General features: G+C 45.5%; 1 protein-coding gene across 1 annotated transcript in view; it reads left to right on the top strand.

The window, feature by feature from the left end:
* mkxa (mohawk homeobox a) overlaps nt 1-15,871 on the top strand; it is a 156,512-nt gene that overhangs the window by 26,250 nt on the left and 114,391 nt on the right. Inside the window, 1 exon segment of the mRNA XM_037693881.1 lies at nt 4,592-4,745. Within this exon segment, the coding sequence (XP_037549809.1) occupies nt 4,592-4,745 (154 nt within the window).

Here is a 15,871-nt window from a genome sequence, read left to right as displayed (position 1 = left end):
GCCATCCTATTCTGTCTTGTTCTTCGTCGGGTCGTCTTCGTTGGGTATGCTTCCTTGGGTCTCCTGAGTCTCTCCTTGTCTTCCTGGTCCCTCGAGTTCCCCGTGTCTCCTGAGTTCCCCGCGCCTCCTTCCTTGTTTATGTAAGTTTTGCTGCCCCGTCAGCTCGTTTATTTTGTACTTTTCATTTATCATTAAAAACCTATTTTTGTATATCTGCTGAGTTGAGTCCCTGTTCTACACTCTGGGTTCGCTCCTGACACAAATCCTAACACAGCCAAGCTAAACAGGCGCTCGCTTTCAATGCTTGTGCATGGGGCAGAGAGATAGGTTCGGGCAGGTAGAGCAAGATGAGGGAAACGATTTTCATTGATCTTCCAGTAGACCAATGGGTCCTGGCTCCTTTCGACAGGAACCTCAGATAGGTAGTTCTGTACCTGCATAGCTGAAGGGCTGGCCAGCTGTTGCTCCTGTTCAATGTTCTCCTTCAAGATTTCGTCGTGAGCTGCAAACAGTAGACTACGCCTTTTGGCTGCAGGTTCATCGATATCAGGAGGTCCCACTTCAGAGGATGTTCCTGCAGCAGGTGTGCATCTGGTCTCCCCCTCTGCAAGTTTGGTCAAAAGGAGCAGTTTCACATCATCTTTCACCTCTGCTGAGAAGTAGCGATTCTTGTACCTTGTTTTGCATAAACAAAGAAAGAGGGGTCAATCATTGTGTTTTGTATACATTAACAGTTTTTATGACTTGCATGTAAATAAAGAAATGCATTTCAATCAAGAAATTTTTATTTTTAATTTAATTGAAATGTTTGTTGAAATATAGTAGTAGGCTAAAAGTAATTATGGCTAAAATAGAATGTTAATAGTTACTTGCCTTGGATCCAGAACAGTGGCCAAGCTGTACAGGGGCTCATGCTCAATGTTGCTGAATCTTCTCACAACAGCCTCCATCAATGTAGCTTTGGCTGTACCCACGCCACGGTCTGTGCTCGATTGCCTCTCCAAAATCTGCTTGAGTGCAGTGATGGCTGGGATGACATCTGCTGCTGTAGCTGTTGATGAGCTAATCTCCTTTGTGAGTTCCTCAAAAGGTGCAAGAATGGTGAGCACATTGTCCAGTAGCTCCCACTGGTGTGCTGTGAGTGTGGCTTGTAACTCATGCTCAGCAGCATACACGCCAATAGCACGTCTCTGCTCCAACAGCGACTGCAGCATGTAGACTGTGCTGTTCCACCTCGTTGAAACGTCTTGCTGTAATCGTTTCCTGGGTTGACCTAACTGTGTCTGTATGTCATAAAGTCAGGAATAGGCAAGTGATGAATGCTTAAAATGTCCAACAATTCTCCTTCCTGTTGCCACCATGTCTGTGATGCTGCGCTGCGCCAGCTGTCCCTCATTTACAACCAGTTGCAGTGTGTGTGCCAGGCAGGGTAAACTTTTCAGGTTGATATCATCCAGCGCTTTGGCCATATTACGAGCATTATCCCGTAAAACAACGTGAACTCTTCCATTATCGATTTCCCAGTGATTCAGCATCGCCTTAAACTCTGCTGATAAATTGGCCGCAGTGTGAGACCCCGCCATTTCTTTACAGTTTAAGAGTACTTGATGACGTTCGAACTGTTCGTCAATCCACTGTGCAGTAAAACTTAACATGGACATTAAACTTACATCAGAAGTCCAGATGTCTGTTGTAAAGCTGAGTGTATTTGTATTAGCTTTTAGCAGGCTGCGGGTGTCTCTCGAAACTTGGCTGAACAACTCAGGTAATGCAACATCAGAAAAATATTTCTGACTCGGCATATTATATCGTGGGCACACGTGCTGCATCAAGCTTCTAAAACCTTTGTCCTCAACGACTGAAAATGGCTGGTCGTCTAATGCCATGAACGCCATCATTTTCCTCGTGGTAGCTTTGCTCTTTTCGTTGCTCATAAAAGCAAACAACGGCCCAACGACTGGCTCTTTGTTAGCGCTAGCTTTAGCATTAGCCTTAGCTTGGTTGCTCTCTTCAAACATTGCATACTTGGCGGCGTGGTGATTTCTTAAATGGCGAACGAGGTTTGTTGTATTAAAGGTTTTGGTGGTGGCTCCACCACGACTTACTTCGGCTTTACACGAATTGCAAATTGCGATCTTTAGCTCATTTTCTTTTACAGCATAGAACTTCCAAACCGACGACATGGCTGCTCCGAGTGACCTGTGTGTGAGCTCTCACAGTGGAGCAAAAGGGGACAGCAGCTGATTTTCAGACCTTTCCGGAGGCAGATAAGATCGGTGGATAAAATCGGCTTCTCATTTAAAGATCGGCCGATCGCCGATCTCCCCAAATTAAGGAAATCGGGGCCGATCGATCGGCCGGCCGATTTATCGGTGCACCCCTAATATATATATATACACACACACACACACATACATATATATATATATATATATATATATCAAATGGTAAACCCCACGTATGTATATACACACATTTATGTATATATATATATGTATATATATACACATATGTATTTATATACATATATATGTATTTATATATATTCATATATATTTATATACATATATATGTATTTATATATATCCATATGTATTTATATATATTCATATATATTTATATACATACATATGTATTTATATATATACATATACACATATCTATATATATTTATTTATATAAATATATATATATATATATATATGTATATAAATTAAAACTCTGATGAACCAGATTCTACAAAAACATTACATTTAAATTTTTATAGGTTTTCATCATCATTTGATGTATTTGCACTCACTGTGTCTACTTTTAATGTTCATTTTAAATGTGTGGTTTCCTTTCTTGTTCACATATATACATTTTATTTTTAGCTTTGCTTTAAAGTTCTGGTTTTGTGATTTGTACATTTGTGAGTTAAAATAAAGTTGAACTGAATGTTGTCTCTTCTTTAAACATGTTTGAGGGAAATAATCCTGAGATCCAATAGTTTTGTGTCTTTATGATTTTCAGCTGAGTTAACAGTCATTAAAGTGAAAACAGGATTTCATGATGAAGCTGGCACAGTTTTTTTTTTTTTTTAATCTTCAACGCTCTGCTGGTCTCAGAGGAGGCTCATCCTCCCAGCTCCAGCTCAGCTGGTGACTCACAGAGGCTGTTCCAAGACCCCAGCCACGCGTAATCATGAAGGTCCGACCCGCGCAGACAGGCGGGCAGAGACGGGTCTGCGACGAACGGTAGAAGCGATTTTAAAAAACATTTTACGTGTAAAAAAATAATAATCATTTTTAAATCGCTTCAGCAATTTTTTTAAACATTTTTTGTATAAAAACAAAATATTATTTTATTTAAAAATCGCTTCCAGCGTCCGTCCTAGACTGTCCAGTCCGCCTGACTGCCGGGTGGGATCGGGATTCAGCCTTCATGATTACGCGCGGCCGGGGTCTGGCAACGGCCATCTGCGAGTCCCCATCTCCAGCTTCGCAGTGACCTGCGGAGCTCTGAGCACACAAGGCTGGTATCCGGAACCCGAGCCTCCGAGTCGGCACATCGAAGGATCTTCCGCGGTGACCAGCTGAACTTGGAGCCGGGGAGATGACGCCCTGCCAGGTCTGGCGCTGGAGGCTCCGGAGGGAGGATCGGGGTACACCAGCAGAGCTCCATCCAGCTTGCTCTGAATTATGTTGTCGGCCACCAAGCACAAAAAATGCCAGCACATCAACATTAGACCAAGATGTTGTCAGTATTGTTTTTAAAATCTTTAAAATAAGTCCAGCCGCTGCTCCACTCCGAGAAATTGCAAATGGCGGATTATTGTTTTGAAACGTTTCTGAAGGATCCAGTGACTCCACCCCCTACCAATCAGTGACCGACAGTGTTCTGACGTCACGTTTTTGTGCCTCTTCGTACCGGTTAGAACCACAGAGCCATGGGTACTGAAAATAGTAACAGGTGCTAAGTACCGGTACTAATGGAAAAGCCTCAGAACCGGGCCAAGTAGGGTCGAGTCGGCCCGTACCGGTACTAATGGAAAAGGGGCATTACTGAGACACATGATACTGAAAGACAGAATCTAAAAACTAAGTACTCTAACATGTGCCCCCGCCCCCATCTCTGCTCTGTCATAAGCTGCTTGAAACTTATTGAGCATGAAGTTATTCCAGTAGAACATCTAATAGTCTCCTCTCTCAGTGACAGGAAGAGCATCGGCTTCAGTGTCTTATTGCATTTTGAAGATGGTGCTGGAAAGAACACGTGTTGTTGGAGGGAGACTTCACATGTCAGAATAAGCACACGAAGGGGACAAGCATCTCAGAGCATTAGTGAAGGAAATGATGCGTTCATTGCCTATCTGGCATTTGATTCTGCTCAGCGTTGACACAGAAAAGAAACACATCTTGGAAATCTCTTAGGAGCATCTTGGATGTCTCACTTTCAGAGTTTCTCTTCAGCCTGACTCTTCGTGTCTCCTGCGTCAGCCCTCCTTGTTTTTACTGTTTCCTCAATGAGACTTGTGGCAAAGCATTTTGACTGAGGAGAGAGTTTGGATTCTACTCTTCCTGATGTGCTGCTCCTTCTCTCCTTCCCTCAGGTGTCCAACTGGTTTGCTAATGCCAGGAGGCGACTGAAGAACACAGTGAGGCAGCCGGACCTGAGCTGGGCACTCAGGATCAAACTCTACAACAAATACATTCAGGGCAATGCAGAGAAGCTGAGTGTCAGCAGTGACGACGGCTGCTCTGAAGGTACGATCTGTTTAGTAAGAAAAGCAACTTTGTAAAAGATGAATCATGTCTGAGCTGCAGCAAATAACTGATGGTGCAGCAGATGAGGAAGAAACTATTTTCCTTCAATAACACTTACTAACAAATGACCACCTGGAGTCAGAATCAGAATAAGCTTTATTGTCTTTGCACCGAGATACAACGAGAACATGTACGTACAGCCGTCTGTAAGATGGACTGAGTGCACAAAGCTGCTGCTAATTAGTGCAGCCCTCTTATTCCGAATAATAGTTTTGCTTAGATGAGAAAAAGGAAGAAAACATGAGGAGATAAGGTATTAAAAAATATCTCTCACACCATGTCCTAGATAGGGCACAGTTTGAGGCATCAAAAAAACCTACCACAGCAAAGCAACATAAATAGATATGGTACATATAAGCCGGTGAAGGCATTGAATTTTAAGGGAAGGCCGTAGCATAGTCCAGAGACCCCCTCAGCCATTGTCCAAATAAGAGGTGTTTGTTATCATCAGCTCGGTTGAGGTTCTGTCCCATGTCCATGGCCTTGGGGAAGGGAGAGGTGAGGAAACAGACAAAGTGCATTTTAAAGTCTTAAAACCGAAAGTCGAGCTTACAGCTTCTCCAAGATTATTCCACCGTTCATGGGTGCTACCAGAAAGTTCACAGTCCTGATTACAGCCTGCTCCAGCTCTCCGACGCAGCTCCGCATAATTCAGTCTGAGTGCTGCCAAGCTTCGACACATCCACACGCATTTGTAGATCATCTACAAATGAGGGGGGGGGGAGCGAGAATAAATAAATAAATAAATAAACTGAGTCACACTGAAAACATAAATTATTCCTTACATTTTACTTTCAGGACACATATTAATGAGGAAGGAGGAGCTGTTCTCTTTGATCGCACTTTGCCACATTTTAATCACATCTAAAACCCACCAGTTTCAAAAATCACGTCCTGTTCTCTGACCTGGAGTGCAACCAAATTGTACCGGTAAAAACACTTGACAATGGTTTCTAGGCTCAGGAACAGGCCTGAACTGTGCGTTCACTTTAAATCAGTCAGTAGAGCAAGTCAACCTTCTGGAGATTTACTGCAGGTTTATTTTTTCCAGCTAAGATTATGTTACACAGCTCACATCAGGACCTGAAAACATTGACACACATACTTGTTTTTATCACAACACAAGGACATCGGTTTAGGAGTTTACCTATGAGGACACTAAACTATAAAAAGTAAAATGTGACCATGTTTTGGCTTTAAAAATTTAAAAGGGGTCCAGGAATCTAAATATCAAGTTTACTATCAGAAATTTAGAAATTTAACACACATACTGACATCGCCTCTGTCCCCTCAGATTTGTGTCAGTCCTACTGATCTTTATTTTTTTCTTCTCACAAATAACTGCAGCTCTACGACGGAGCTTTAGGGCCACGTTAAGAAAAACAATTAATTACATTTCCACGCTAAGAAAAAAAAGCCATAAAATTCTGAGAATAAAGTCAAACAAAGTCGACTTTTTTTTGCAGCTCTCGTTTATTTATTTATTTTTTTTCCACGAATTGGATCCACGACGCGACCTGACAATCAATCCAATTGGCGTGTCAGCAAATGACCAATCTGAAGCTAAATGCTCCTTCAGAGCTACCACCTTACTTTAAGCAGGTTCAAAGTCCTGATACTGATAATAATCTGATGCTGTGCTAACAGATTAAGTGTCTCCTTATTTGTAAAACCAATACCAACGCATAACTTAACAAGATGCTCAACATTCTTCATTTTACGACTGTTAATATGCGGTAAACCCTGCTTTATTGTGTTCCAGTTCGGATAATGTTATGACTCATTTAGTTTCGGATTGGTCATTTGCTGACATGTCTACTGGATTGATTGACTGGTCGCATCGTGGATCTGACTCATGGAAAAAAATATATGAATAAACAAAAGCTGCAAAAAAAAAGTCTTGTGTGACTTTATTCTCTTAATATTAAGACTTTATTCTACAAACCGGATTCCAAAACTGTTGGGACGTTAAACAAATTGTGAATAAAAACTGAATGCAATGATGTAGAGGTGCCAACAACTAATATTTTATTCAGAATAGAACACAAATCACAGATCAAAAGTTTAAACTGAGAGAATGTATCATTTTAAGGGAAAATCTGTTGTTTCCAAATTTCATGGCGTCAACAAATCCCAAAAAAGTTGGGACAAGTCCATTTTTACCACTGTGTGGCATCCCCCCTTCTTCTTACAACACTCAACAGACATCTGGGTACAGAGGAGACCAGTTTCTCAAGTTTAGAAATAGGAATGCTCTCCCATTCATGTCTAATACAGGCCTCTAACTGTTCAATTGTCTTGGGCCTTCTTTGTCGCACCTTCCTCTTTATGATGCGCCAAATGTTCTCTATAGGTAAAAGATCTGGACTGCAGGCTGGCCATTTCAGTACCCGGATCCTTCTCCTACGTAGCCATGATGTTGTGATTGCTGCAGAATGTGGTCTGTCATTATTGTGTTGAAAAATGCAGGGTCTTCCCTGAAAGAGATGACGTCTAGCTGGGAGCATATGTTGTTCTAGAACCTGAACGTAGTTATCTGCATTAATGGTGCCTTTCCAGACATGCAAGCTGCACATGCCACAAGGGCTCATGCAACCCCATATCATCAGTGATGCAGGTTTCTGAACGCAGCGTTGATAACAACTTGGGCTATCCTTGTCTTCTCTAGTCTGGATGACATGGCATCCCAGTGTTCCATAAAGAACATCAAATAGTGACTCATCTGACCACAGAACAGTCTTCCATTTTGCCACACTCCATTTTAAATGACCCCTGGCCCAGTGCAAACGTCTGAGCTTGTGGAGCTTGCTTAGAAATGGCTTCCTCTTTGCACTGTAGAGTTTCAGCTGCCAACGGCGGATGGCACGGTGGATTGTGTTCACTGACAATGCTTTCTGGAAGTATTCCTGAGCCCATTCTGTTATTTCCTTGACAGTGGCATTCCTGTTTGAGGTGCAGTGACGTTTAAGGGCCCGGAGATCACGAGCATCCAGTAGAGTTTTACGGCCTTGACCCTTACGCACAGCGATTGTTCCAGATTCTCTGAATCTTTTGATGATGTTATGCACGGTTAATGATGACAACTTAAAAGTCTTTGCTATTTTACGCTGGGTAACACCATTCTGGTATTGCTGCACTATCTTTCTGCGCAACAATGGTGGAATTGGTGATCCTCTTACCATCTTGGCTTCTGAGAGACACTGACACTCTGAGAAGCTCTTTTTATACCAAATCATGTTGTCAATTGACCTAATTAGTGTTAATTGGTTTTCCAGCTGTTCGTTATATGCTCAATTTCCTTTTTCCAGCCACTTATTGCTACTTGTCCCAACTTTTTTGGGATTTGTTGACACTGTGAAATTTTGAATCAACATATTTTTCCTTTAAAATGTTACATTTACTCAGATTAAACTTTTGATCTGTCATCTATGTTATATTACGAATAAAATATTGACATTTGCCATCTCCACATCATTGCATTCAGTTTTTATTCACAATTTGTTTAGTGTCCCAACTTTTTTGGAATCCGGTTTCCACTTTATTATTATAATTTTATAGCTTAAATAATTTTTTTTTCTTAACGTGGCCCTAAAGCTCTGTTGTAGCAGCTCCAACTCGAGCTGCATACAATTTAATTCTGATAGATGGATGTGGAGCTACAAGTAGACACAGATGTTCTTAAAGGAACCCACAGTCACATTTTTTTCATATATACAGGTGTAAAATGTTGCAGTTTAGTCTATAAATAGAATGATGAAACTTTTATTATTAGCATTGACATTAAAATTATTCTTGCCTGTATTTGTGGTCCATTATACATGTATTTAGTCAAATACTTTAATACACACTTGAGCAACATAGGGCCCAAGGGCCATGTCAGTGTGGCCCTCTGTATCCTTATACAAAGTAAAGCAGAGGAATGTTTAAACACAGTTTAAACTGCCGTTTTATTAATTTACAAGAGACTAAAGTAAACCTAACAGTCTTCGAGGTTAAAGTTGTGGCAACAGAAGAAAGATGACGTCTCTGAAAACAAATAAACTCAGCAATTTTTTAGCCACAAATTAACTGTCTCAAGTGCCATTTCTTAGGCCCTATGTTTAATATACTAAGAAAGTATTGTTTGATTTTGAACAAGCATGTCAATACTAAACTTAACTTATAAAAATAAATACTCGAAAGACACTTCTGACAACTCTATCTGAAAGCAGAACCATGCTAAGTTTTTACAAAGACAAAGCTTCATGTTTTCAAGTGGACGAAAGCATTAATTTTCTTGTGTAGGTTTTACGGATGATGTGATGTGTATATGGAGGGAGCTTGTTTTTCTCATGTATCATTTTAACTTGTGGCCTTTTGATTTCATTCACAAAGTCAAAATGTCTCTCTGGAACGATATAAATCCCCACCTGATTAAAAAATTGTTGAACATGTTTCAGATCGTTGGTTACCTATTGTAACCCCAGATTCTATGAGTTTAGGCGTAGCCCTTTAAGAGCTGTCGCTTAGTGGGTTTATCCCGTCATGCAAATCATTGCAATGAAAGAATTAGTCCACGCCCACCTGTTGTCTGGGCCCCACCCGGTCCGTATAAATTACGTTAAGAGCAGGTAATCGGCTCCCAAATAGCTTTTTCCTCAGCCATTTAGGAGCCAGTGACGCCTGACGCTTAAAGGGCTACGCCTATACTCATAAAATCTGGGGTTACAGTACGTAGCCAATGTTCTATTTCTTATAGGCTTCGCCCTTTAAGAGCTGTCGCTTAGTGGGTTAAGGGCGAAGCAGATGTAGTCTCCACCTCACTGGGTCCATTCGAACACCATAAGAAGCGCCCGCTTGCCCCCAAAAAAACCATCTTGTCACTCAGCTCTCCATGTGCGTAAATACGCATTGCGTAATTATGTGCACCATGCACAGACACGCACTGTGTAATTTACGCGTTCCGAGTGCATGAACGCCCCGGAAAGGTTTTCAACAGAAAAGAGGAGAGTCTGAAAAAGTCTGTGAACAGAGCAGATCCTCAGCTCTTCAATATGAACAGATTAATAATAAATGAACTGATTATTAATCAAATGAACTGATTGATGACAGTAGTCATGAACTGATTAATAACCATAGAACAAGAACAACAGTCTTAACCTGTGACTGATAACATCTCACACTGTAAATGCATGCAGTCAGATGTGAGTTTAAACGAGATTCCATGAAACAACAATATTCATTCTGTTAAGGCACTAAGGACAGAATGGGTCATGGAACAAACCGTCACATCACGTAAATAAAAGCAAATAAATGAACAGGATGTTGACCACGCGGTCGCAGTGCAAATATCCTGCATTGACATACCATTATGCAAAGCAGTCGAATATGCGATACCTCTGGTCGAGTGCGCCCTGAGGTTGTCAGGAGGCTCTAAATCTGATGCTCTGTAGGCTTCAGAAATGGCCTCACACAGCCAGTGTGACAGGCGCTGGGTGGATAACGGGCGACCTGCAGATGTGTCTCTATAGAGCACAAACAAATGTTGAGTCTGACGCAATGCCGCCGTGCATGTTACGTAACATGTCAATGCACGTACAGGGCAGAGAAGATGGAAAGATGCTCCTTCTTCTGATTGTGGGGAGGAGGGAAAAATCCCTCCAAGAAAATCGCTCTTGATTTAAAGAGCTCATGATGTTTTAGACATAAAATGCTGGATTAGGCCTCAGATCAGCTGAGCTGCCATCAGCCTAAGTTCTGAGACATGATGGAGCAACAGAGAGGGCAGATAAATCACTCACCCTCTTAGCGGATGCTAAAGCCAACAGCAGGGCTGTTTTAAAAGACAAGAATTTAATCAGAAACTGATCTAGTGGCTCGAATGGAGCTTTGATCAGGGCTCGCAGAACCAGCATTAAATCCCACTGTGGAGCAAGTGGACGTGAAAACAGGCCTGCCTCTCTGTACACCTTTAAAAAAAATGCTTCATCAGCGGATGATTAAAAGCTGTTCTGTCCCCGAAACCTTCGTGACAAGAAAAGATGGCTGCAGCGTATATTTTAATCATGCTGAAAGCCAGGTTTCTGTCCATCAGCTGCTGCAGAAAGGACAGCACGCCACCTAGTGGACATGAGGTGTCCTCTACACCTTTCTCCATACAGCAGCGCTGAAGAACTGTCCACTTTGATGTGCACAGCGCTGTGGTAGATGCAGCACGTGAATCCTGGATCGTACGCACTACATCTTGAGAGAGACCCATCCTCTCTAAGCGGATTCGCTCAGCGGCCAGACTCAAAGGTGCTGGCCTATTTCTGGGTAACTCCTGATCGCTCCTCCTGCCTGGAGGAGAGCATCCTCCCTCCACGGCAGTTTCCACGGGCGCCCCGATAACAGGTGTCGTAGAACTGGGAACCATGGGACGTTCACACACTCGGGAGCCACCAGGAGAGCTGTCAGTCCCTCCTCCTGAACTCTGTTCAGAAACCGTGATATCAGAGGGAGTGGGGGAAGTGTGTAAAGAAGCATTTTGGGCCACAGGCTGTGAGCAAACGTGTCCACCCCTAGCGGTGGTTTGTCCCGCGGGCTCAGTGAGAACCATAGTTGACACTGAGCATTCTCTCGTGTTGCAAACAGGTCCACAGCCGCTTTGCTAAATTTCTGCTACATCTGAGCCATCAGCTCTGGATGGAGGGTCCAGTCCCCGTAACGCAGACCGTCCCTGGACCTCACATCCGCCCCCTGTTCAGAACACCGGGGATGTACACTGCTCTGATGGAGAGCAGATTTTGGTGTGCCCAACACAGCAGCTGTCTCACAATGTGTAACATTTGGGCTGAGCACGCACCCCCCCCCCCCCCCCTTGCCGGTTATGTATGCAACAGTCACTTGCTGTCTGTGTGAGTCAACACATGATGATTCTATAACACAGAGGCAAAGTGTAGAATCACATTCAACACTCGTGACACTCCAAAAACATTTATATGAGTTTCTGGTAGGGTGGCCACAGCACCCCCACAGCTCAAGAAATGTATGTGCCTCTGTGAAGTCTGACACGTGTGACGTAAGTCTGCTGACTGAAATAGCTGTTACCACTCTGCCAGTATCACATGAGTTGCACTGCTGCCACCTGTCTGGAAAAGCGGGTCAGCATCAGCAGACCATCCAGACAAAGCAGAATTCTCCTCCCTGCTCTGTGTGGCGGCTGCAGAGCGACTCGATGCATTTTGAATGGAAATGTTGTCTCACAGTTCAATATTGACAAATCTAAGATGAATCTCATCCTTCCGGTCCGTTTGGGACCAGGAAGTGACGAGAGTGGAACCCTGTGTTTTCCTCTTCTTCTGGAACCCTGGAAATTACATTTTTAATCAGAATTTCCTGAGCTTCTGCGATGGGGAATGAGATCTGTTCTAGAGATGACAGAAAACATCTCTAGAGTTCTTCCGAACGGGGGTACTACAGCGTGAATCCCCTGCTGATAAAAACGGTTCATCCATCTATCTGGAGCGCACGCTCGTCGCCACTCTGCGTAACGTTCAGGAAGCGGGCACACGTTTATGCTGCGTCACGTTATTTACAGATGCCAGTCATCACCGTCATGTGTGTCTCACTCAGGCTGCGGGCTCACATCTGTGCTGATGTGAGCTGGCGTGCGCTGAGGGAAGGTGCACGCGCCCCGAGCATGCGGAACCGATTCAGGACTGCAGTGGGTGCGCGGCATAGGCTGCGGGCTCACATCCATGCTGATGTGAGCTGGCGTGCGCTGAGGGGAAAAGCGCGTGCCCCTGAGCATGCGGGGCCGTGTGCGGGCTGCCGGGGGGGCTGCGAGCTTACATCCGTGCTGATGTGAGCTAGCGTGCACTGAGGGAAAAATGCACACGCCTCTGAGCATGCGGAACCGTGTATGTGAGGACTGCCAGTGCCGCGGGGGCGCGGCACTTCTGTGCTGCGCTCAGGCTGCGGGCTCACATCCGTGCTGATGTGAGTTGGCATGCGCTAAGAGCAGGTGCACACCCCCAAGCGTGGGGACCCGTGTAGGTTTAGGGCTGCCGCGGGTGCACGGCGCTTCTATGCTGCGCACAGGCTGTGGGCTCACATCCATGCTGATATGAGCTGGCGTCCGCTGAGGGAAGGTGCACGCGCCCCTGAGCATGTGAGGCTGTGGATGAGGGTTGCCGATGCCGTGATGCTTCTGTGTTTTGCGCTCAGGCTGCGGGCTCACATCCGTGCTGATGTGAGCTGGCATGCGCCGAGGGAGAAATGCGCGCGCCCCTGAGCATGCAGGACTGTGTAGGTGAGGACTGCTGATGCCGCAGGGTGCGGTTCTTCTGTGCTGCGCTCAGGCTGCGGGCTCACATCCGTGCTGATGTGAGCTGGCGTGCGCTGACGGAAGGTGCGTGCCCCTGAGCATGCGGAATCATGTAGGTTTAGGGCTGCTGTGGGTGCGCAGCGCTTCTGTGGCGCGCACAGGCTGCGGGCTCACCTCCATGCTGATGTGAGCTGGCGTGCGTTGAAGAGGCAGTACACAGCTTGGGCTGAGAGCGAGGTTTCCCACTGGACTCAGTCTGCTGAAAACATTCACTTTGACTGCTGTGTCGCTCACGCACGCATTTTGTCTCTTTTCTCAGGCTGCGGTGATTAAAACCCTGTTGGAGTACACCGGCTCGCTTGTGTGGAGGATGTGTGAGGAAAAGCCACTGTGAGATCGTACAAACTGACAGTCAGGCTGAAAAACAGACACTTTAATTCCTGAATGATGTTTACGTTTTATTCCAAAAACTCAAACCATCATTATGCACACCCATCCTCCATAATGAATCATTTTTAAATCTTCTCCTCCTTGAGCCCTGCAGCTTGTCGGGATGAGGAGGGCTATACTCTGACGGGAGGGGCTGGTGGCGGAGAGGAGCGAGAAGATGCTGCTGCAGTTGTGGTGCGTCTCTGCTGTCTCGGCCACGGCACTCTCTCCAGCGGGGGTGGGGAGGGGGGGCGAGAGGAGGGGTGCGACTTAATCAGATGGCGCACAGTCGCCGACACCTCCTCCGGCTTGAAAATTGCCTCCGAACAGCACGTCCGTCATGATGGGGCCTTCCAGCGAGTCCATTTGCAGCCTTTCCGACAGGGAGGGGGAGTGACAAGCCAGGTGAACCTCTGAGCCATTGTCATCCAGGCTGCGATGCGAGACAAGGCAGACAGCAGACGAGGCGCACAGGTTGAGGGTGACGTCAGACGCTTGCAGAGGGAGCTCCTCGTCTCCTGAGGCAGGTCTGTCCCTCCAGCCTCTGAGGTGCTGTACATCAGCAGCACAACATCGTTGTTCACTGCAGTCACTTGGAACGCATGCTGGTGAGCTCGGTTAGAGAGCGATGTCACCGTCTGGTCATGCCTCCCCGGAGGCGCAGGACGCTGGTCCAACTTGGACTTCTTTGCTCCGAGAGCCTCCGCCAAGCTTGGCTCTGGGGGGGGCACCGTGGGAGTTTCCGCTCTGTAAAATCCCTCCACTCTGGTGATGGGTGCGGATGCGGAAACCAGCACTCTCAGTCTACCAGGTCCGGCTGCAGCCTCGTTCCAGTAGGACGTCACTGCTGGGAAACGAGGCCAGATAGAATCAGGACGGCGAGCCGGGGTGGAGCCAAAAACCTTCCCGCCAGATCATCTGATCTGGGCGGGGGAAGGAGAGGGACAGAAAAAAGTCCCTTCATGTCAGTCGCCTCCTGGATTATGCCGGGCAGCTCCAAGAGGAGGGCACCAACGGCTTTGAGCGGTGTGGTCACCGATGCAAAAAAGGTCCGGGGGTGTGAGCATCCGCTCAGCCCCCCTTGTTCCGACACTACGATCTCCAGGAGGGAGTGAGCAGCAGGGGCTGCTGCTGATGTCACCTGTCCCGGAGGAACCATTCGATTCGCTCCGAGAGTTGGCAATAAAAGTAAAAAAGGGTCGATGGCGTCGTCCAGCGTGTATCGACCCGCCACTGAGAAATATTCCTCGGCGCTTACCTTGAAGCAAGCTGCTTGTCTGCTTCTCCTCGGGGAGGAGAACTCACCGGGACGGCAGGAGGTTGGCATGGCGGGACCACAGGCAGCCTTAACAAAGGTTGTGCTGGTCAAGCTGGACAACGTCCCTTCTTCATTCGTCTGACAGTGCTATTAGCTTGCTGAAGAAAAATGGGAGCCAATTACCCGCTCTTAACGTAATTTATACGGATCGGGTGGGGCCCACACAACAGGTGGGCGTGGACTAATTTTTTCAGTGCGATGCTTTGCATGACGAGATAAACCCACTAAGCGACTGCACTTAAAGGGCGAAGCCTATACGAAATAGAACCAGAGTTTTAGCATTTACAAGTTTCTTTCTGTGGTATGAACTGAATGCACTCTGAGTGATCAGTGACACATTGTTGCATCACATTTGGCCAAAGGTCGGACCATGTCTCGTGGTGTTTGTACCAAATCGACTTGATGCTGTGCAGAACAATGTTCCGTGTATAAATGGTGAGTGTGTGATCCAGCTGGGGGACGCATGGCGGCTGGCGGGCTGCAACACACTGTCATTAAGACACCCCGCTAAGCCAAACCTCTGCTTCCCAGCCTGTAATTGGAAATAAGCAGCTTTCTGTCAGCTGTGGATTTAATTCAAACACATGCTGAATCTCCAAGGGGGGTCGGTCCTTTTCTGCGCACTGACAGCACAAAAAACAAAGTCAGGAAACATCAGGAGATAAAGGTTCAGTCATCAACAGTAATGTCAGCAACATGTTACTCTAATCGGACCACTTTTTTCAGTAACTAGTAAACTAATGCATTGCTATGTCAAAATCCTGTAATCAGATTAAAGTTACTTATCCAAATTACTGTGCGTTACTATTTTTCCTCTAGTACTATCATTTAATTTTATTTCCTCTATGCATCTCGGGGAGCGACCAAAAAAAAAGTTTCGGGGAGTGACTTCTGGTCTGTGATAAGTGGTCTGTCTGACATCACGCCGTAACAGAAACATAAACAATGGAGTGAGGTGCTCATGGGTCCGTGTACATTCAGACAGTTCGTTTTTTCGTTTGAAACAAAAAATGAAAGAAAAAAAAAAAAAAA

This window comes from Nematolebias whitei, chromosome 20 (assembly GCF_014905685.2).
Source record: "Nematolebias whitei isolate Nwh7 chromosome 20, NemWhi1, whole genome shotgun sequence".
NCBI classification, from domain to species: domain Eukaryota; kingdom Metazoa; phylum Chordata; class Actinopteri; order Cyprinodontiformes; family Rivulidae; genus Nematolebias; species Nematolebias whitei.
The sequence above is the reverse complement of the archived record's forward strand: the minus strand, read 5'-3'. Positions and strand labels throughout refer to the sequence as shown.